This window comes from Syngnathus typhle, linkage group LG5 (genome assembly GCF_033458585.1).
Source record: "Syngnathus typhle isolate RoL2023-S1 ecotype Sweden linkage group LG5, RoL_Styp_1.0, whole genome shotgun sequence".
NCBI lineage: Eukaryota > Metazoa > Chordata > Actinopteri > Syngnathiformes > Syngnathidae > Syngnathus > Syngnathus typhle.
The window spans coordinates 7,210,001-7,232,306 of NC_083742.1; the positions used below are offsets into that span (position 1 = coordinate 7,210,001).

General features: G+C 39.5%; 3 protein-coding genes across 11 annotated transcripts in view; 1 reads left to right on the forward strand and 2 right to left on the reverse strand.

Moving 5' to 3' along the window:
- The window catches only part of LOC133153801 (cytotoxic granule associated RNA binding protein TIA1-like), a 12,651-nt gene extending 12,356 nt beyond the window's left edge, over window positions 1–295 (reverse strand). For 2 of the 5 annotated variants that reach the window (XM_061277950.1, XM_061277949.1), the window contains exons 1-2: window positions 153–292; window positions 18–76 (exon numbers count right to left, since the gene is read on the reverse strand). In XM_061277950.1, coding sequence (XP_061133934.1) covers window positions 18–46 — 29 coding nt within the window. In that variant the 5' untranslated portion in view covers window positions 47–76; window positions 153–292. Of the gene's footprint in view, window positions 1–17 lie in introns of all 5 variants that reach the window. The other 3 variants (XM_061277952.1, XM_061277953.1, XM_061277951.1) reach the window with 3 other exon arrangements.
- Window positions 296–525: 230 nt separating this feature from the next.
- On the forward strand, window positions 526–3,848 carry rchy1 (ring finger and CHY zinc finger domain containing 1). Of its 2 annotated transcripts, none has more exons than XM_061277954.1 (9): window positions 526–685; window positions 1,118–1,237; window positions 1,436–1,551; window positions 1,690–1,768; window positions 1,858–1,902; window positions 2,003–2,061; window positions 2,182–2,232; window positions 2,329–2,449; window positions 2,663–3,848. In XM_061277954.1, the coding sequence occupies exons 1-9, from the start codon at window positions 635–637 to the stop codon at window positions 2,873–2,875; spliced, it is 855 nt and encodes a 284-aa protein (XP_061133938.1). In that variant the 5' UTR covers window positions 526–634; the 3' UTR covers window positions 2,876–3,848. The 2 variants fall into 2 exon arrangements, with proteins under 2 accessions (XP_061133938.1, XP_061133939.1); XM_061277955.1 differs by having other exon boundaries at window positions 2,182–2,211.
- Window positions 3,849–6,696: 2,848 nt separating this feature from the next.
- On the reverse strand, window positions 6,697–21,989 carry mxd1 (MAX dimerization protein 1). 4 transcript variants are annotated; one of them, XM_061278566.1, is made up of 7 exons: window positions 21,714–21,989; window positions 20,461–20,560; window positions 14,670–19,654; window positions 13,106–13,135; window positions 10,826–10,940; window positions 10,417–10,576; window positions 6,697–9,790 (listed from the first exon to the last, which is right to left on the reverse strand). In XM_061278566.1, the coding sequence occupies exons 3-7, from the start codon at window positions 14,762–14,764 to the stop codon at window positions 9,576–9,578; spliced, it is 615 nt and encodes a 204-aa protein (XP_061134550.1). In that variant the 5' UTR covers window positions 14,765–19,654; window positions 20,461–20,560; window positions 21,714–21,989; the 3' UTR covers window positions 6,697–9,575. The 4 variants fall into 4 exon arrangements, with proteins under 4 accessions (XP_061134550.1, XP_061134551.1, XP_061134552.1 ...); XM_061278567.1 differs by lacking the exon at window positions 21,714–21,989 and adding an exon at window positions 21,172–21,214; XM_061278568.1 differs by lacking the exon at window positions 14,670–19,654 and having other exon boundaries at window positions 21,714–21,987.
- Window positions 21,990–22,306: the final 317 nt, after the last annotated feature.

Genomic DNA, 22,306 nt, shown 5'->3' on the forward strand with positions numbered 1-22,306 from the left:
GTAGCCGTTGTACTCACAGTGTTCTGGGTTGTTCGTCCTCCATCATCAAGGTTTAGTGGTCGCGTCCTGAGAGGTCCTTAAATCAATGACATACAAATTGTTTACGTTGACTTCGGCGACCAATGAAGAAAGTGTGGAGCGCCGAAGCTAACCGAAAATGTCAGTGGTTGCCTCGGCTCGCGCACACAGCACATCCAGCCAGCCTCCGTCCGATGCAAACAATAGGAAGTTGAAGATGGCGGAAGAGCGGCGTCAGCAGCGTCAACCTGCCCGCTCTGATGAAACGAAATCAAGCGCACCCACATGACATGAAAACAAAACAAGCGCTCCCACACCAAACTTTAAATGACGTGCTTTTTTCATTGCAACGCCGATTAATGTACATAAATAATAAATATAGAAATTCATGTCATTTGATTTCGTAAATTTGTCATTTTTGCAAAACACGTAATGATGTCAGTGAGATCCCGCATATCCTGAGCATGACAGTATCCGGCTGCATCCAAGGGTAGGCAGTATAAGATATAAATTGTAGCATAGCGTAAAACAACAAAGACGAAGAAGAAACTGTGGACACGCAACTATATGATGAACTCGAAGAAGAAGAGTAACGCATATTGATTGTAGCACAAACATGGCGGCACGTGCAGGTTGTGAACATTATGCGCGGAGCTGTTTATTGAAAGTAAGTTTATAAGTGGCCCCCTTCTCATACGCAAATACCAAATGCTATTAATATGGACGATGCAACCCTGGTACGATAATTTTGTTGATTGACGCTAACACCAATGCTAGCCTCTGCTACTTTAGGTCTGTGCGTTCCATCAGTATTTTCAGGTGCATATCACAAGTGCGTTCCTTTAAATTATATCTTTTATTTATTATAGAGTATGCCATTCTTTACAAAAATGTTGTTAAGCAATGCTCAAGTGTGTTAAACCATGTGCTTTAAACCATTCATTTCAAATTTCAACCTTAGTGTTATTTTGTGTCTTTTCCCCGTTTGTGCTGTGACTCTACGATCTTCTCTAATCAGTATCCTAGTACTATTCCCAGGATCAATCGCTGAATATAATAATATTGCTAATGCTAACAATAATATATTTGTGTCACCCAGGCTCCTTGCTGTGGTAAACTGTATGTGTGTAGGCTGTGTCATGATGCAGAGGAGAACCACCAGATGGACCGATTTAAAGTGGAAGAAGTGCAATGTTCTGGGTGTCAAACATTACAACGGGTAAATTATATCATAATCCTTTACTCTATCAATACACTTGCACAATCAAATGAGATTGTAATTTTGTATATGCCCAAATTTACAGGACTTCAAAATTAACTGTATTATGTAAAACATTGATTTACTAGACCGGATTTTTCATTGCAGTGTATCTCTTAAAGCACTGTCGTCTAAATATGAGATCTCCCCCTTTTCTAGGCACAACAGGCATGTCAACAGTGCCATGTGCAATTTGGGGAGTATTACTGTGACATTTGCCATTTGTTTGACAAGGATAAGAATCAGTACCACTGTCATCCCTGTGGCATCTGTAGGTGAGTCAATACATTAGCCAATTCTCATTTTTGTTAATTGTATCGTTGTATAAATATGTAAAAAAAAAAAAGTGATTTGATATGTTAATCTGCACTCTTAAACCATCAGTGTAATTTATTCACTTTTGATCCCTTCAGGATTGGGCCAAGAGAAAAGTATTTCCATTGTGACAAGTGCAATTTGTGTTTAGCGCAGGACCTCCAGGGGAACCACAAAGTGTGTGCATCTCCTTGAACTCTTTACTTAAATGTATTTTTTATTTAAAAACTGAATCTTAAGAATTTGTTGTACTTTCTATCTTCCAGTGTGTTGAGAATGTTTCCAGGCAGAACTGCCCTGTTTGTATGGAGGTAATGAAATATATTTAATGGGTCTCGTGTAAGAGAAGAAAAGTTGAATATGCTGCTTCCTGATTCATTTACCGACTTCATGTTTTGTGTGCACCGACAGGATATCCACACGTCTCGAATTGGAGCGCACGTTCTTCCCTGCGGTCACCTTCTCCATAAGTATAACCTTTAACGCTTCCATACAATCTCTGCTTGGCTTTTAATCATTAAATATATATCGTAAGCATCAGCAAAGCACGCTTGTGGCTTAAAGGTCCAAGACATTTTGTTTTCTTGCAGGAGCTGTTTCGATGACATGGTCAGAACAAGGTACAGTATGCCTTTTGCACGGTAATTGCCTAGTATCTTTTCTAAGTTCTCGTAATATACATATCTCAGCCAATCTTGTTTTCTTATTAATGCATTACTACTCTGTCTTTGTTGTAGTGCCTATCGCTGCCCTCTATGTATGCACTCTGTTTGGAACATGAAGGAACACTGGAAACAAATTGACATCGAGATTGCCCAGTCACCGATGCCCACTGAATACCAGGGTACCTCTGTCAAAGTACGATGCATTTGGTTTAAATTAATTACTGTTTGATTGGTGACAAATGAGAACAAAAATTTGGTGCACACACAGGGTATTACATGAATTATTTATGCCATTAAAAATGAATACAAAATAACTTTAGTTTGCTTTTATGCCATTAAAAATGAATACAAAATAACTTTAGTTTGCTTTTAATTGATTTTTGTTCATTTCTTTCCCTTGCTCAAGATTATCTGTAACGACTGCCAAGCCCACTGTACGGTGCCTTTCCATGTCCTAGGGTTGAAGTGCAGTGACTGCGGCTCCTATAACACTGCACAAGACGGAGGTCTCATTGAGCAGCCTCAACAGCAGCACCCAGAAGAGCCAGTTAGTGACAATGAGCCAGAGACGAATGCAGAGCAGCCACATGATGCATCTGAGACAGCTATTCCACATTAGCACATATTTGGTTTCATTTATTAATGAATTTGTAGAATTGTTGTACTACCGTATTTTCCGAACTGCAAGTCGCTCCGGAGTACAAGTCGCACCAGCCATAAAATGCATAATAAAGAAGAAAGACATATAAGTCGCACTGGAGTATAAGTCGCATTTTTGGGGGAAATCTATTTGATAAAATTCAACACCAACAACAGACATGTCCTCTTGAAAGGCAATTTAAAAAAAAATTGAATAGAGGCAACGTTACATGACACAAACAACGAACGTCCCTGACGTAACAAATACACTCAGTTACAGTACAGATTTGAAGCGCATACACACACTTGAACAGGACGGGGCTAGAATTCAAGTATCTTTTAATGTTTATTTATGACATTAGTCAACTCATGAATTGAACAACTTTTGAATTGCTGTTAAAATTATTATTCAATATGTTATGCATCATGTGTACAATGTTATTCTTGACGTTTTGGCAGCAGCTGATTAGTTGTGCGTATGCATGGTCTGAGGATGTTCTAAATTTCTTTGCATAGTATGCACAAATTCAAGTGTTCATTAAATTCATTAAATGTGTCCGCATGTTTTCCACAAAAAAATGATGTGTACGCATGTTGGTAAATGATGGGCTCTAATTTACACCTTTTTTTTTTTTATATTGATTGTAAACACTGCAAGTGGCTGAAGATCAGTCCAGGGTGAACAATGCATCTCGCCCAGTCGTTTAGGCTCCAGTGAAACTGTGACCCTAATGCAAATGTTATCAAAACTAGATGGAAACTGAGAAATTCCCAATTATTCCATCCTCCATGGGTTAGAAGGGAACTAATCTGTTTCATTACATTGTACAGGATGTTTTCCCTTTAAGCCATTGTAATATGGTTATCAAGTACTGAACTGTATTTTCTGTTAATCATAGTTGCTTAATTTGATCACAGTCATAAGAAATGATTAAATTGAACAATTCCTTTTATGACTATGTATGTGTAAATATTGATATAGTAATTTATTGATAATATAACTTTCAAATACAACCATCAAATCTCGAATTTGTACTCAATGGGCTACATGTTTTACTACATACACTAAAAATCTACCTGGTAACTTGATAAGTAATGTTATGTACGTGAATCATAAGTCTGCTCCAAGGATCTTTTATGAAAGTGACCTTTTTTCAAATTTTCAAATACTGCCTGCATGGACTCAGCACATTGTATCCTTATATTTTGATTTGTCTATTGAATGCAGTACTCTTAAATCAAGTAAATAAAGTTGTAGTTTACTGTACAACACTTGTATTCGTGTGAATCTCCAAAATATAGTTTTTGTTTATGCATGCAGTTAACAGTGGTGTAATACACCCACCCACAACAAGATGGTGCTGTCCTTTTAGCAGACATGGCGTTGTCACGATTTCCTAAAAATGGCGGACAGAAAGCAACAGCAACGCCTCTTTTTCCTGCACAGTGCACAGATAAACATAGAATACACAGAGCACGTGCAATGCCAAATAATTGTTAACAAAGACATGCAAGAAATTGATTATGGCATTGTTTCCCTTTATCTGAACTTGACCCTTCAAATGTTGACAAAATGCGCAATAGCTGAACATTATCTAGCGTAGTTATAAAAGAAATAGCGAAGAGTACTTTGAGACTGCTTATTTCGCTACATGAATAAGATGAAATGATTTCAATTCATAATAAAAACGTTTTTTAGGTTCATGTTAAATATCAAATATAGTTAGCAACCATATAGCATATTACATATTTTTCCAGTATCATGCAACCTTACTATAAATAATAAACATATCATAGTAGTGTATAAGTGCATCACATCAGTCAATGTCTGAAATGTGTACGTTTAATGACAAACAAAATTCAGGAATGCAAATAATGCTTTCGATAGTGTCAGGTTGTCATTTAGGCCGTAGTGCTTTTGCTGTCCATGCACAATAAATGCAGTTCCAGAATGTCAGTGAGGCCACTTGCTCTCCAGGAGAGTAGCTACTTTGAAAAAGCCTTCCCTTTGTTGGTTTGATATGCCAGGTGCTGCAGCAAACATCTCCCAACCGAGTGTCGTGCAGACCACCATCTCCTCAGATGCACTGATTGCTTGTGATGTGCACTTCTCACTCCATTCCCCTGGGATCCCCTTTACTCACGTGCAGTTGATCTTCTCCATCTGTTTGCTATGCTCGATATATACAGTCTATTTACATATAGGCATCTTTGTTCTAGTGCCACAATCAAATCGGATATACTGTACATAATGCTCAACATCGCCATTTGTTTATAGTATTCAGTAAAATTGCAAGGTCTGAGGTAATTATAGTTAACAAAAAGTAACCAAATAACTAAAGCTGATAAAACATTTATGTTAACAAAATAAAAAAATTAAATACAAAATAAAACATCTTCCTTTTATAAAATTAACATTAACAATAGTATCATTATCATCAGACATGAGCTTTTGGAGTTCATTTTAAACGCAAGCTGTCCATTCGTAGCTTCAGAAGAAGGAAGGAAGGTCAGTTGTTTGATAGTTGCAATTTGTTTTACTTTACTACGCAATACCTGGTGACCCTATTTCTCCTATCTTGCATGTGACAAATACTTCATACCCCCCCCCCCCCCCCCACACACACACACACACAAAAAAAACACCCTATACCTCTAAGTGTATTAACCTAACATGGAGGATTTTGGGTGTGGGAGTACAAAAGGCCAGAATTGAAATTTGAACCTTAAATATCAAACTGTGTGGCAAATAAACTAAAAAAATGATAATCCAAAAATATTTTACTAATTTAACTTAGTTTAATAAATTGATTAACTAACAATCATTGAATTCCTTACAACATAATCATGAGATCAATCAATTTAGTCAGGGTTGTGAAGACACAGAGGAAGTCATTATTTGCAACACAATTGCCTGACTGTGGATACAGTCAATCAATCCCAGGGGTCTAACCTTGTTGTCTGCAGCAACTACACACATCAATATTTGTGCTTGGGTGTGTAAGGCAAACGGTGGTCATAACTACTAATTTAACAAACAAAGACACTGAGGGGGTCAGGAAGGAGGCTCTCTTACACACACACAAACAATGCCAAAATGTCTCTGGCCTTGGCACTGATTCAAGATGGAGATATGACCACATCACTGCACGCCAGTGCACGCACGTAAATAAATACACAACTTACAGAACTTTGTTAATGACAGTTACCCAACACATACAAGCAGGTAGACTGTCACCACACTGATTTAATTCTTAAACTATAATCGTTATTTATTTCCTTCTCATGCTACTAACAAAACCTATCAAGAAATACAATTTAAATGCATTTCGGTACCAATATAAAGGCTGTATCTGAAAGATGTTGGCCACGAAATCGGTTGGCTCCAGAGCTTTAACGTCTTTTTGTTTTTTCAATTCATTTTCCTTTGGCTGCCATCTAACTAAAAATTACCACCATTTCCAAAAGGGAAAAAGCATCCTTGAACACCCCAATCTTCTCTTTCCCTGGCTTTTGGGTGTGCAATAGTCAGATGGCTGTGATCATACAAACCTTGAATTTGGCAAGTAGATTCTGAAAACACTGGCCTGCCATGTCTTTCATGTGTTGTACAAAAAGCTCCTCATTACTGCTCATGCCAACCCAACCCTTCGACCAGATTATTTATTACTCACCCACAAAAACATTGGCATTATTGAAGCCCTTAGAACAGGCCCCCCAGATCAAATTTGGACAGTCCTGCTTTGGAACTTATATGAAAGTATTTTGTGTGTCATGAAAAAAATAAAGACAATGTCAAGGTGCTAGGTAGATAAACAAGGGTTTCAAAGTTATTTATTATTTCCCCTGGCAAATATAAATTGCGGCCACAAATTGTTTCAGTTGTCCAATTCTTAAAAATTAAGTGCACAAAATGTCCACCTTTAGGTTGATTTTAAACACACAGAAGAAATGAGCCGCCTTAGAGGAAAGGCAGCATCAGGTGACAATGATATTCATGGCAAAATGATTCTGAGTAGGTGTGTGGTTGTGTTCATGAACGACAGCACGTCTCAAAACATTTCAACAGATCCTATTCAAACATTTAGTACATTTTTGTTGGGTTTTTACATTTTAGGTCAGTTTAAGGCAATACTAGCCACAAAAGTATGCACAAATCAAATAACATACAAACATGAACACAAGATCCATCAGTGCTGAAACCTGTAAGCTTAAACAACTGGTTGTTCTTTGAGACTGAACACCCGCCTCATGACATAGGTGTTGAAAGCACCAGGGCCACCAGGGCCTCTCCATTCACCACATACATGCCTGACCTGAACCACAGATGCCAGTGTGTGTGTGCATGCGTGTGTGTGTGGGTATGTGTAGTAGGGGTTAGGGTCAGGCACACGCATGCAGATTGGTGGAGGACAAGGCCATGGATGGGGGGAATTAAATGCTAAGTATAACACATGACTATTTTTTTAAGTGCACAATTTTCCTTTTGGCATTATACAACAAAAATCTTTTACTGATGCCTACAAATGCCACTATTCCTCTAAATAATTCTTACTTGCACACTTGGCTATTGATTTCTTTCATCTCAATAAAATTTGCACACTTTCCGCTAGTAAATGCCTGCTTATGGGCTCCGTTTTTTTTAATTAAACAGTAATTCATACAAACTATTGGACTCTAATCTTGGAACCACACCAAAACTAAAACCCTTTGTGGTGGCCAAATTTTGAGGGCTGCCTATCTTGATTTTATCGAGATGCACATAATCAATTGTCCAGTGTTGCGACACGTACATGCACGCATCAGTGAATTTGTACTTTTCAACACACCCCATTCGTATGATTTCTACACCATTCCTGTCTGGTTGAAGAGGGTTAAGCTCACACAAAAGAAGCAACATTCCACACTCAGAAAACTACTATCTATTTTTGTGTTTTTGTTCTTTTTTCCACCTTATGCATTCATTTATGTATACCATTTTCATGCTCAGATATATCTGCCGTGGCATTCGGGGGTTTGGGGGGGGGGTTGCTTCTCAGACACACTGGCTGCAGGATGGAGGACTTCTACATTCAAAACATACTGCAAATCCTCACTGTGCAAGTGTCTTTCTGACCAAGCAAGAACCCTTGCTGACCCTTGGTCAGAAGAAGATAGGACTTTTTTGTTGCGCCTTGATGGCGGCCACACTACTACGTATACTGCTGCCACTGGCACCTGTTTTATATTTTTTCGATTTACTTTTTTTTTTGTTTTTGTCTTAAACAGCAAAACACAATCAACCACAGGGAAACATTTCATCTTCTAAGAAATCTGTGCCAAACCTTCCAACGGACACAAAGCCTTGAGGCACAAGAGACGTTTCTAAATATTCTATGGATTGACTAGGCTGTGCAAACAAACTACACATGTGAACCGTCACAATAAGAACAAAGGCGATGTGTAACTAATTAAATATATATTTATATTAATCTCTAGCTTTTATCAGATCTAATAAATACTTCTGATAGACATCTGTGAACTATTTACATGACAGTAGATGTACATTTCTTACAAAACAATAAATAGGTATCAAGGCAAGACAAAAGAGAGGGTCTTTCAGCCATTCACACAGAATTGAGTCCTCGGTTGGTTGGTACGCAGTAAAATCTAAAGCGGGTACAGTATTGTATTTTTTGGTGATAGCAAGAAAATTTACAAACCACCACCACCAAAAAAAAACAAAAACTCAGCCTTCACTTGCTAACCTAGTGGAATGTTCCTCAGCCTCTTGACTTAGTAGGTAGACTTTTCCATCCCAGGTTACACCTGGTCAAGAAGTGGTGAATATTAATGCACCAATACTTGTCAAAACATTTTCGCAAAGAGGGGCGGGTGGATGGTCAAAGAAATTGACAGGTGACCACTGTCATTGCCAGGCAAACATGGACATACACACACACACACACACACATACATACTAATACATACCCATGAAAAACACCACAGTCATCAGAGTGGCAGACAGTATCACCACTAAACCCTCTGGTGTCCATGTGTGGACCAAAAAGGTCAGGGTGAAGATGCCTTGCTAGTGAGACTCATATTGCTGTTCCGCCGTGTGCCCTTCAAGTGTTATTAAACACCCTATAGATGACTTCCAAAGTACGAAAGAGAGGGTTGACATGTTGATGTTCATAAAAAACAGATGACTGGCTGTGGTGAGCTGGGCAGAAACAAAGGCCCGCTTGTGTGGCACACCTTTTGAAGCACCGTCTTACATCAAGAAGCAATGATGGAGTATGTCTGTCTGTGGTGAAATGTCATAAGTGCTTCTCGTACCCCTTGATACATTAAAAAAAGAGGCAGTGGGATATTGTAAAGTAACATTCTCTGGCTGAAAGTTGCATTTGTGATGGACGGAGGGAGAAGTAGGGGAGGACCCGACTCGTTTGATTGGTTTAGAGTCGGTCACATCTAACGACCGTCAGATAATGACGGGCTGGCTGTGGGTGGGTTTCTTCAAGGCGCTCAGTCATGGTGGGAAGTTGATATGGGGCACAGAATCTGCAGAGGCCTGGGTTGATGAGCCTCAGAATTGGGTTAGTCCTGGTAAGGTGGGAGAGAGGGTGAGGGTCTTGAGGTGGGTATACAACCGGGTCATGGCAAAACATTCTTGGAACGGGAATAGAGGAGACAGACTAGTGACCAGTGAGGTTTATAGTGCCGCAGGCCGGCTGCTTGGCCCTCTCCTGAGTGTCCTGCAGGCGCCGCAGGCTGGCACTGGCGTAGCCCTCATCGCTGCAGCTGCTGCGCAAGCTGCCCCGCTCGTCCCCTGAGTCACTCACGCTGCTGGTGCTCCACTCCAGATCACCCAGCAGGTAGTCTGTTCCTTCCACATCCACATCCAGGTCCTCTGTGGGCAACAGGGAAGAAGTAGGATTTGTTACAATGACCGCTAAGAACATTAGGCCGAACTTATCAATGTCTTTATCCCAGGCCATGGAAATCTATGAAATTTAGAGCAGTAAAAAAATTAAAATAACACATTTTGGGGTAAAATCTGATTATTTTTGTGTAAGCATTCACATTACATATTAAATGAGACTCTAGCGTGTGAACAAACGCATCGCCAAAGTGCATGCGCAAAAGAAGAGGTGACATCACTCGCAAGATAGTGTGTACGGAAGTTTATTTGGAATTGCATTTCAGAAATGAAGGCATTTTTAGCCTTTACGGTCACAATTTTTGCTGTTTTCATTTGCTTTAGTGTGGACAACATGATATTTTTCCTTTGATCTTTATATTTTGGAATAAGGTCACGGGCCGTATTGGACAGTTCGAGGGACCGGGCTCGGCCCGCGGGCGGCCAGTTTATAATCCCTAAATTATGTAGCTGTGACAATTGCTACAGATGCATTAAATTGCAATTGGGCACAAGGACCAACAGATACAACAGCAAAACAAGGAGAGCTAATCCTCCAAGCAAATATTTTAGCCAATTATTAGAAAATGGATAAAAGAATTGCATGAATGACAGACCTTGGTCAGAGTCGGATTTATCAGAGGACACCGTGGAGCCGGTGCTATCCATGCGGACTCTCTCCACACCGAGCTGCTCCAGACGCCTTCTCAGATGTCTCTGCTCTCTCTGTAACTGTTCTAAGGTGTGTTGGGCTCTTCTGTCACTCTCCTCCAACTTCTGGATAGTGAACAAGAAGAAATGAAATATTACCAATGCGCCAAGCAGTACTGTGTGATACAGTACCGTATCAGTGCACTTCAGGATTTAATAATCCGAATTATATAGTGCGAAACTGTACTGTATTGCTTGGTGGAAATAAGGCTTTTATTTTCACATTTTTATTGTAATGATTCTACTTTATGATCTATATAAACTGAAGCGTATATGATCTTTTTTTTTAATTGAGCAAAGTACAACCACACGCACCTTGATGTGATCTTTGGCCTTCATCAGTAGGCTCAGTGTCGTGTGCCTGTTGGCATCTGGACCCAAAGGAACCAGAGATTTCAGTCGCTCTAAACACAGACGTAGATGTGCCCGTCTGTAGGCAGAGAAAGGAGCAAAATAGAAATAAGTTACACATTTTTGAATGTCAAGAAACTAGCAAAACATATTTTTGCTACTGACATTCCCCATTTGATGGAAACCCGATTGGAAAGATCTGACCATTACTTTGGTCTACCAAACGATGCTGCAAATAAACTGCAAATTTAACTAGACTAGTGGTGACGACTATTAAGATTCCTAACCCAACAACAACAATGTGAATCTATCAGAAGTCACATGATTAATCTGCCCATCTGTCCTTGACATCTTTTTCACACATTCACATCTAGAGTATCTTCTTTCCACATCTCAATTTACATTTCTGGTAGTTGCTAATGTCTGGTGGGTGTTTGAGACCGACTGACCCCGGCTGTTATGCAACACACAAAGTGTGTGAATGCTAGTGTGCATGTGTGAACCTCAGTGGGTGGGAGTGTGTACGTCAGATGTTTTAGCCTACTGTAGAAATGTTTCTTCGGCAACCTAAAGCGAGATGAGCTGATAGTTTAATACCTGCTGCAGGTGAAATTCACTGCCAAAATGTAATGTATTAGCTAATTGTAGTGTCATTGAACACACAACAGGCTATTTCAATGCAGTTTAAGTTGAATGCACAGTCAGCAGCCACGTCATTGAAGAGGAAGCCAACCTCAAAATTTTCTATGTAGGGTAATAATATGTTTTGTGCAGCCTCTGGTGTTCTGACTAATGTTTTGCTTGTGGAATATGAATTAAATTAAATTGAACAATTGCACAATCTGAGCATAGTCTGATCATGACCGTAGTGGTTAGACATCAATGTAAGACTAGGAAAGCACATACAAGGTAGTACAGTTTCACATTTGACTTCCAAAGTGCAAATGTCATTACGTAACATGCAAATGTTCTAGTCTGCCTTGTGATATAACATGGACAATGTTTAACAACACTGTCCAGACCCAAGTTACTCAAAAAAAAAAAAGGAAAAAAAAGACGATAGGGTCTGGGCTGTTTCAGGAGCAGGTTATTTTGGTTAAAGTGCCAGAAGGCCAATGTGTCAATAGGTGACAGACATATATAACGCAATCGATCTGTGATGTAGCATTTCTATGAAAACAGAATACAGAAGAAACTGGGTTCTACTAAACTGACTAATAAAAGTATAACAAGGATCAGAATTTAGATAATTATATCATAATAATAAAGATTAAAATACTGTGTTTTTGTTCGGTTTTATAAAATTGGCAAAAGCTAAGTTGTCAGGATAAGCACGGTATTTTTGCAGTCAATTAATTGATCGTTTAGTAATCTATTTATCTCGGTATTGTGAAACCTGATTTACAGAACTTCACATTTCAGAGTTTTTTTTTTTTATATACTGGCTGGACTTTGCTTCGTATTTGTTATTCATGGTTCTTACATACAGAAAAGTCTTGAGTGGTACTTGAAAATATACCTTGGAGAAATGTTATTATTGCATTACTGCTGAAATGTGCATTTAGGGTGTCTTCCATGCTAACTGTATGCCACACGCCATGGCATCTTACATATCAACAGAGAAAATAAGGTGATAAGGCTTATAATAAAACAATTTGTTTACGTTACGTGCGTTTATTGCGAGGGGCAACGCAAGATTTGCTTCGCTTGTTGTTATGGCGAGTAACCGGGAAAAGCTGAGTAAGTCATCGCAGCATGTGACTTAATGGACACATCACGGGCGAGAATGAGAGCGTGCATTCTACGTGTAGCAACAATTTCTGTCGTGCACGTGGCGTGCGTTGCAGACGTGTCACCGACGTGCAGCGGCCAAATGATGCAATTGGGCCGTTAGCGCCCAGGGCTCAGAACTATCTTTACAGAAGGTTCAGTTTGCATGTCAACTGATGAACTTTCACTTAATTGATGACCTCATTATACCGTGTTACTACAAATGTAATTTGGGGGAACTGGATTCATTGTCCAGCAATCATCAAACTGAGCTGTTTAAGTAGGACAAATATGTTGCACTTTAATAAACAGCTCATCAACGATTGCCCATGGTTTCTTCACATCCTTAAAGAGATTGCATTGGAAATATATGGGATCAGGAACCAGATGTTTTTATGGATTGAGGAACAGCCCATTGTTTATGTACATTATAAGATTACACTAGGCAAATGGAATAGAGTGGTGTTTACGTACCTGTTCTTCTCCATTTCATTGTGTGTTGACCTGTGGAGACAAAGAAAGACATGAGCACGAAAACAAAACAGGGTAGCCCTCTGCGTGTGTGTAATTGCTGCAGTCTAACAGCGTACTGTGGCGGTGTGAGAATGAAAGCGAGTGAGAAAAGGCTGTGTGGGAGGTTGTGGCAGTCAGAGTAGGCTGATGTGAGTTTCAAGGAAAATGGAAGACTGGGTTTTGTAAAGCCTGCACGTCATTCTTTGGAGGAGAGCTGTGGTTTTTCAAAGAATATACTTGGACAGGTGAAGAGGGGGGCAAATTGTAAACATATAACCACAAATATTAAGACTATGCCACTTAATATTTTGCCCAATTATCCATTGAATGCAACACAGTAGGGAGGGGGAAGTAACAGTGCTGAAAGTGAGTAACAAGATGATATTCTGCCCTTTTTGTGAAGTTCAAATCAATCAATGTGTATCGTGGGTCGATAAATTTTATCGGTGGAGATTTGCCTGACCTATGCAAAGGAGTGTGGAGGTGTTTGAGGGAAGAAGATATCTCCGCGTTCTCGATCCAGACTACTGCCTCGACTGATCCTTTGAACCAATGTCCAAAATTAGCCTCTACTCCTTCATCTCAGAGGACTCTAAATTGCACTGGCACATGTATACACACCCTGTTTTTCCTTGGTCTGAGAGAAGCCATTACTCCTGCCAACTGAGATCCAGTGAAGGACCTTTAAAAATTATTTTGGAAATGATTGTTCATTGTGTGCATGCATGCGAAACAACACTCGGGTATCATCTTTTGGTGCACACAACCGTGTTGGCCCCCTCCAACTGAATATGAATTCCGACAGAGCTCAGACAGCCGCTTGTGACATAACAGTGCTGGCAGGAGAACACGACCACTCATTCAGAGCCGATTTCAGAGTCTGACCCAGCTCCGTTTCGCTAACTCTGCACAAGTTTCTTGGCAAATATACTTGCAGGACTGATAATCTCTTCCAAAATTGGAATATCCAGCTCAAAGTGGGCTGAAATTCAAGCTGGCAGCCTGGTTGGGACACATTACACACAAACACAAAACTGTTGGGACCCCTCTGTAATTAAAAGAAATGCCCCAAATGATCACTTGAAACATGATCTTGACAGAATAATAAATACCGAGTAATAAATACAAACTTGTTGAAAATCAGCCGATAAAAATCAGATATTGCTTTTAAGTTGTGGTTCAACAAAATCCTCCACACTTCCATTTTCTGGACTACTTATCCATAACAGGGTCCCAGGTTGGGTGGAGCTCAGCCTATAACTAACCAATGAAACAGATCTAGAGCTTTTTGGCAAGACACATGAAGTCTATGTTGACAGAATCATAAAAAAAACCCACCACTGTCCCAGTTGTGAAACATGGGGGAAGCTTAATCGCAGTACGCATTGCTAGATCAGCTCGATCCAGACCAGAGATCTTCAATGAATATTCTGAAAGGTCTGGCTGCAATGGATTTTCAGGGCAAAGGTCAGAAATATTTTGATTAATGTGGCCAACGCATGCATCCATTCTCTGTATCACTAACTTCACAAGAATTGCAGGTGTGCTGGAGCCTGTCCCAACTGACTTTGGGCGAGATGGTGTGCCCGGGACTCGTCGCTGGCCAATGGTCTGGCACATACAGATAAACAAGCATTAACACCAACCTATGATTTTTTTTTTTCAATTAACATAACATATACGAGTTCAAAGAAAGGTCTTCAGAAGATATGAGGAACAACATTTGAGCTGACTTCCGGGAAAACAGCAATTATACATTCTTAAAAACATCGATTTTCAAAGTACCATTGTCACAAATGCCCTCAACCAAAAGAGTTGATTGGCTCATTTTGCTCTGCTAAACAAAACAGGAGCTACCATGTGCACCGTCTGTGAAAACGGACTGTGGGAGAAAATCCAGCATAACAACGCACATACAGGCAATTGACGGTGGGATGGCACGAGACCGACCTTAACTCGGTCCAGGCTTGGATCGCTGTCTGCCATTTAAAGATAGCTGATCAAGACTGTTCTTGTACGTATAATTAGATTATTAAAGATGAATAAAAATACACCGTAGACTTTTGACGTTGTGCATGCATTTGACCGACTTGGTAAAACCGAGATGTGTGACCACGCGTCTCCTCTTTGCCGGATGATTGTGATCTGCTGGCACTATACATTTGACAGGAAAACATTTATATTGGGGATTAAAAATGATGTACTGTATTGCAGGCATGCCTCAGACAGCTTTCATGCAGTACATTAGCTAATGGAGACATTAATTATACTACAGGCTCAATGACAGCCTGGAGTATATACGGTACGTTTTGTATGGAGAAAACAATGTTCATTACAAATAGAGCTACTTGTAGTCATCTTTTCACAAGCGAATAACAGAACACTTGTGACAAGGATTTTGAGCGTTGTCTGCAGTGATACAGACCCTGTATTGGTCTGTCGTGGTGAAGAAGGAGCTGAGCCGAAGGCAAAATACCTTATTCACCAGTCGATCTAAATCCCTACGGTCACGAGCCACAAAAGAACAAGATACAAGCAGTTGAAAGGCGTGGTGTCGGGGCTCTCCCTCAGAGATAGGGTGAGAAACTCTGTCAGTGCAAGTTGACAAGCTGGTAAGTGACTAGGTAGAGGCAAGTTTGGGTTTCCCTGCTTAAGCTGCTGCCCTAGCGATCTGACCTCAGATAAGCAGAAGAGAATGATGATGATGGTTCGAGTCATGATGGATAAAGTAAAACTCATAGAGCATATCTTCAAATTATTATTTTTTTTTTTATTAATACAGGGCACCAAATTATTTTTTTTTACTAGAAAACACAGTGGCTCCTAACTTGAAATATAAAGGTGCAAGTAGAAAATTTAAAGTCAACTATAAGTTGAGTGAAGTACAGTACTGTAAATTTATTTTTACTAAATTATCAATAAATGGACTGGAGTCTGGACTCAGAGCAGAATTTTTTCACCAAGAAAGAATATTTAGGAAGAGTATCGGTCAAAAAATATATATAATCAAATTTACTGGTTGCATGGGTGTGAGTACAGTATAGATGGAAAATGTATTTACACTGTCACAAATTTTCAGAACAAAATGTCATTTAGGGTCAGTCTGAATCCCTGTCATATATTTATGATTTACTATCATATAGTATTTATTATGATGATTGTTTAGCTCAGAAGTTGAAGATATAGAACACCATACCTTGCTCAATATTGTGGTGCAGGACTGACAACGCTACGCACAGCACCTTCTAAAATATGTCATTGGTTTTGTTTTTAGAAAGGGAATATGTCTACATAAAAGCAGCATTACAGTGAAATAGCCTAATGCACAAAATGATGAAAGATGAAGAACCTCTCAGGGTGGCGAGCATATAAAGGACTCCATTTATCTCCTCAACAAGGATGCAACATTTGCATAGTGTATATAGAGTTACCATATAGAGTGTATGTACATGTGGGAGGTGGGGGAGGACTCTCTCCCTCTCGCCTCCCTGCAATAAAGGAGCTGATTCTCTTCCCTACCAAGAGTGGGAACCAACTGACACATGCACATACATGTTCCCATCCCCCACCATTTACAGATCTACTCCGTGGAAAAACAACAGGCAATGGAGGAGCCTCTACTCACACTGAGAAATTCTTTATGAACTCAATCTTTTTTCCCACTTGCTCTGCTCCACATTTTATGACTCAAGTCATTTAAATAGCATTGCCTTTCCCTTCAAGAAATCATAATGTCGTGCCCAGGTTTTAAAACACAATAATAGACGCCAACAAGCGCATCTCCAAGTCACTGATGGCAGATGGTGTGAAGATTAGAGGCTTGTATGACAGGGAATCACAACAAACAAAAATATCGTCACATCTTTGGCACCGATCAAATGCAGACATTTCAACCGTGTGCAATTTTCTCCACACAGCAGCCAAAGATTTCTCTACATCTTCACCCACTAGCAAATCACAGTTAAATGTCCAAACTAGTAGTATGAAAGGGGCAGCAATTTCTAAAATAAATAAAATAGCGACCACGTAATTGAATGAAGTAGATCACATGAGATTTCTTTCATCAACTTGTCACCCACTTGGTCGACCACTGACTGTGTAAAGATTACCTTATATTGCATCAATAAGTGGGTGATGATAGCATCGTATGATTTTTTGCATAATTACATCGTAATACCCAGTGCGGGCCATTCCTTCCCAGGGACGGAATAATCCGTCCATCTGTCCCATCTGTTTTGCGAACGGAGGACAAGAAGTTTAAAGAAAAAAGACGGACTAAGCAAGGATAGAAGTGGGTTTTCATCCGTCCCCGTAATCGTCACTTTTATTTACACCTTTGCACAATTAAGAGTATTAGCATGTTTGAGGTTGAAATGTGTAGCCAGTTGACCTGGAAAATAGAAATATTATCAGAATGACAGTAAACGTGAATCTTGTAGTTATCCAAAGCAGACTTTAAGCCAGAAAATATGCTCTTTTGTTGGGCAAAATCTTTTAAGCCAATGTTAAAGCCTCTGCTATAAATGTCCTATGATGGGAATATTGGTCATCATAAATCATGGAAGTAAAAGAATAGTGAAACCCAATCAACTTTGAGCCTGCTTTTATCAAATAACGTATCTGAATACCCATCAGCATGTGTTTTAAAAAAAAATCTTGCTCTTCAGTGTTCACCCTATATTAGTGTCAGCTAACACGCATGAAAAGCTCCAATGGTCACTCCTACAAACAAGTGTATGTCGAGCAACTGTTCATTTAACGACTTGAGTTGCTAAACTTCACAAGCCATTCTGTACTGTATTGGAAAGAAGTCCTGATTACATGTTGCTTTGCATTTCTAACTCAAATGCAATCCTTGCCTTAACATCTGAATGTAAAATGATGTACCTTGAATTACCAGCTCTAAAGCTATTCTAGCTTGTTGTGGAAATGTGTCTACACCGTTGCCATAGTAACACCGGGTCACCAATTTACAGAGGCTACTGTAGACATAACACGTCATCATCTTCATGTTACAACAGATAATCTGATAAGATGTAATACAAGAGCTGCAGTAAAACCTTAGGCCTTGATTTACACTTTCGAAAAGGTACAAATTAAACATTACGGACGGTTCATTTCTTTTTGAGGTTGTGGTTTGAAGCCGTTTAAAGCTGCTCATATTTGGACCCTCTAGTGTAGCTGAATGAGCGAAAACAACTATTAGAATTAAAATTAGTGCATAAGCGTGCCTAATATTGTGACCAGACATAGTAAGTTACTGTTGTCGTGGTAGTGAAGTAATGCATTTTATGTACCGTATGGCTCTTGGCAATAAGGTGGAGTATTTTCCCCCCCCCAAGTCTTTCTGCTCATCCTCTGCACAAACCTTCTATACATCGGAGTTGCATCCAGGTAAATGATGAACATCCATCCATTTTCAGAGTTGCTAACCCTACAAGACTAACTTCCATAACAATCTGTCCGTATTCCATATTTTTCACATTCTAATCAAAAACATTAACATTATGCAACATGATAAAATGAATTTGAATAGTGTTCAATTGCACAAGGCAATCATTGCTCTATAACCAAAATTATTAATGAATTATAGCTTTCATATTGTTATTGCAAGGTTTTTGTTGCAGCAACCTTGTCATGGTGTATGACTTTTTTTTTTTTTTTTGCCCAAAATCAAATATTTTCAAGACTGAATGGCTCAGTTTTGTTTTGTCAAATCTGACCTAGGCCTAATGTAATCACCATTAAGGCCATACAGATTTCCATGACAAAATACAGACCGTACCATTTGGTGTCTCTGCATTTTATATCTTTTTACGTATACGATACTTTTTCAATTAATGATTGAAAAAGATAAACGCTTGTTTTTCTTAATCTACAATAATCTAAATAACCACCACCTTAACTAGCTGTTCATCAAATGCACGGACAAAGGCAATTTGTCAAAATGAATAAAAGAACAAAGTGTACACAGCAACATGAACTGCTTCCTCTTTCCCTCTGTAGCCAGAACTTTTCTCATAGCACGCATAAACTGTCAAAAATTAAATAAAGAATGACTCAAACTTGTTTTTTATCTTAACAAAAGTGACCTCATTTTTGTACTACTTTTACAGTTAGAAAATACTGCATGGACAGATGTTTATTGATGTTGGCAGTTTTGCAACTTAATGTACAGTATTATAAACAATCCTGAAATAGAAGGAAGATGCCACTCAATAAATGATCAAGTGCTGAACAGGCCTACTAAACCGTGACCTCACCAACAAAGCAAAGCACACACTAAACTGTGAGATGCAGTTGCAACAGAAACCTGTTTTGACTGCATTGATGTATGGAATCCAGACCTTGCGCAATGACCGTACTGTACATTTTGTTTGAGCAGTCATGTTGAGTTGATCGAGTTGTCAGGGCGGCTTGTCGCTGAAATGTCTCCTTCAGTCACCTTGACTGACCCACTTTGCCTTAACAAGTGGTCAGTGGCCATCAGCCAGACACTTGGAGCTGTCGCTGTGTGATTTCATCAAGCACAATAAAGAGACAAATCATAGCTCTTCACCAACAAAGTAGTACATACAGTCTATGGTAAAAGTCTACATAGCCTTTTTCAAATACCTGATTGTGATATTGAAACAAATAGACCAAGATAAGTCATACCAAAATCTTTCCACCACAAAGCTATCATTTTCACAAGGAAAAGCTTAGTGATAGACAACCGCTTGTCCTTGTTTCATCTGAAAAGGACATGCTACTGTATATTGTCTTATGAATGGGCACCGTGTCTTTGAAATCGGTCAGCAAAATTGACTTAGTTATTGCCTTCTGCTGGTCTCTTTTGATATTAGTCAAACAATATGAAATCACATAGACCATACTCTGCGTGGCCCCTTGATAAAACTAGGATTCACTTTTTTGGGTTTCGTTTTGGGGGGTCCAAAACCCATCTTTTGTGGACGACATGCAGGACATTGGATATTTTATAAATGCATTGAGCATGAAATATATCATGCAGCCCTATGTGCCCCCCTGTAGACCTGAAAAAAAATGTGTTCCCCTTTACCATTATGATTGCCCATCCCTGACTGAGACTGTGTGTGTATAAGACACGTTAACTTCTCCAATACCAAGATATATAATGCAAATCCAAAATTATAATGCAATTGTAATAATATCATAATACTAAGTGGAAAATGAAAAATAATTGGATGGGGGTTAGGGTTAGGGTTTATTGTTGTGCAGGACCATTATTATTCTACGCTTGGTGCAGAAATATCTAAAAAAAAAAAATTGAAGCCCAAAGGTTATTAATTGTTTACCTGCTACTGATGTTTTTCTTGCTTTTGTTCTTCCTTTTCAAATTTTCCCTCTCTCGACTGCTGATGAAGGGTGGCATGGAGGCATAGCCATGCTCAGCTTCTGCAAAGCACAAACACAGTAGCCTTTGGGTCAAACAGTGTCAAAAAGCTAAAATATAGGAAGAGCACATAGTGCTTGTTATTCTTTTATGATTCAGTTGACATATTTGAGATTAATAGGTAATTAACACTATAAAAGCATTCCAAGTCCCATCTTTATGCTGTGTTTTCTCCCCTAAACCTGGACAATGATGTCATCTTGAACTGGAATAAACCCCAGTAGCAAGCCACAACAGTAGAAAAGGAGGGGCTATCATAAAAACAATGTCTTTGGCCATCGCATTAATTTTTATTGAAATAAAAATGAAAAATTGATACAATGCTATTCAAGGCAGACCATTCCCATTTATTTTAAGATTAATTAAGGTAATCGCACACGTGCATGCATTTGACAATTTCATATAAACATTTCGAGGTTCAGTGTTGCATACAGGACTGCTTAGCAAAATACACGAAAAGATAAAATGCAAAGGTTCCACGTAAAATAAATTAAGCGTAGATGTGTGGATGGTCGTTGTGATAGCACAAACAAGCCACATAAGGGGGAGGGGTGTCGCTGCATATTCCTACTGCATAAAATCCACAACAAACGTGAATGAAATGATACTTTACCTCGTTCCCTGCGATCAAGATACTCGGCAGCTTCGATCAACATCTGCACCATTCCGATAGCCGTCATGTTCAATAATAATAACTGGTATTAAAACAATCCGATGGGGGATCCTGTGGCTGTACACAAACCTCTTCGTTCACACAGCAGCTTTCTCAAACTGTTCTGCCAGCGGTTATTTTAAGGCGAGTATTTGTCTCTCCGATCGAGTATCAACTGGTTGTAAGAAACTTAAAATGTGCCAAGACAATACAAAGCAAGACAGAATTGCTTTCTCCCCCTGGTGCTGTTCCAAAAATGTCAGCTGATGTGGTTCAGGTAGAGACTAGCTTTTAGCTGCTCGGGCTAACTATTTGAGCAGCGATGGATGCTTGACTCTCATTCGAGACAACTGTCAAACAAATGTAAACTAAGTCGTTCCAGAGAGATTCGCGTATGGCTTTTCTTTCCGAAAAACGGGCTCGGACGAGTTTTGGGTCAGTGACAATTGACTAAACTAGCGATGAAAGTTAGTCACGAATTCCACAAGATGAGTGATTCTGACCTCTCGCCAGGTCCAAAAGCGCAAAATGTTGGCCTCGTTAATTGAGGTACAGAAGCTCGGTCTCTATAAAAGTTCATCCGATGATGTCATCCAAACTTATCACTGTTAATAGTTGTTGTGCTAGTTCGTCACGTCAGTCATCATGCCACACGTCTTGATCGACACTAATTTAGGAGAACGTGAGTCTTGCTACCTTCTAAATTGTCTTCCACTGACTGGCTTGTGTTTTCAAGATTCGGATGACAGTCAATTATTGTCGTCCGTGGAATAGATTTGCGTGTGCTTAGATATGATTGGTCGTTGGCACCGGTAACTCGGATCTCCATTGGAGGTTGAAACTGTCAATCATTTAAATGGTACGACGTTCAGTGAAACCCAAGTCGGAGCAGCCATTTTGGTTCACATTACACGACAACATTGCTCCCGTGTTGAGCCACAATGGAGGTTGTCTAGCTGGGATACAATAGTCTGCGGCGATTGGTTAAATTATGATAAACTCGCCAATCATTGGCCACGATCTGAAGTTGTAACGCCCCATTTTGACAGATGACACGCCTCCGTCACTTGCTGTATTGCGGTGTAGGATTCTGATT

Coding starts and splice junctions, on each gene's coding strand:
- mxd1 (XM_061278565.1), bottom strand. CDS start 21,238: ATGACGGCTATCGGAATGGTGCAGATGTTGATCGAAGCTGCCGAGTAT. Junction 13,136..20,460: donor AAGAAAAACATCAGTAGCAG/GTAAACAATTAA, acceptor TTGTCTCCACAG/GTCAACACACAATGAAATGG. Junction 9,791..10,416: donor TAAATCCGACTCTGACCAAG/GTCTGTCATTCA, acceptor TGTTGCCCACAG/AGGACCTGGATGTGGATGTG.
- rchy1 (XM_061277954.1), top strand. CDS start 635: ATGGCGGCACGTGCAGGTTGTGAACATTATGCGCGGAGCTGTTTATTG. Junction 1,769..1,857: donor ACCTCCAGGGGAACCACAAA/GTGTGTGCATCT, acceptor TCTATCTTCCAG/TGTGTTGAGAATGTTTCCAG. Junction 2,233..2,328: donor TACAGTATGCCTTTTGCACG/GTAATTGCCTAG, acceptor TCTTTGTTGTAG/TGCCTATCGCTGCCCTCTAT.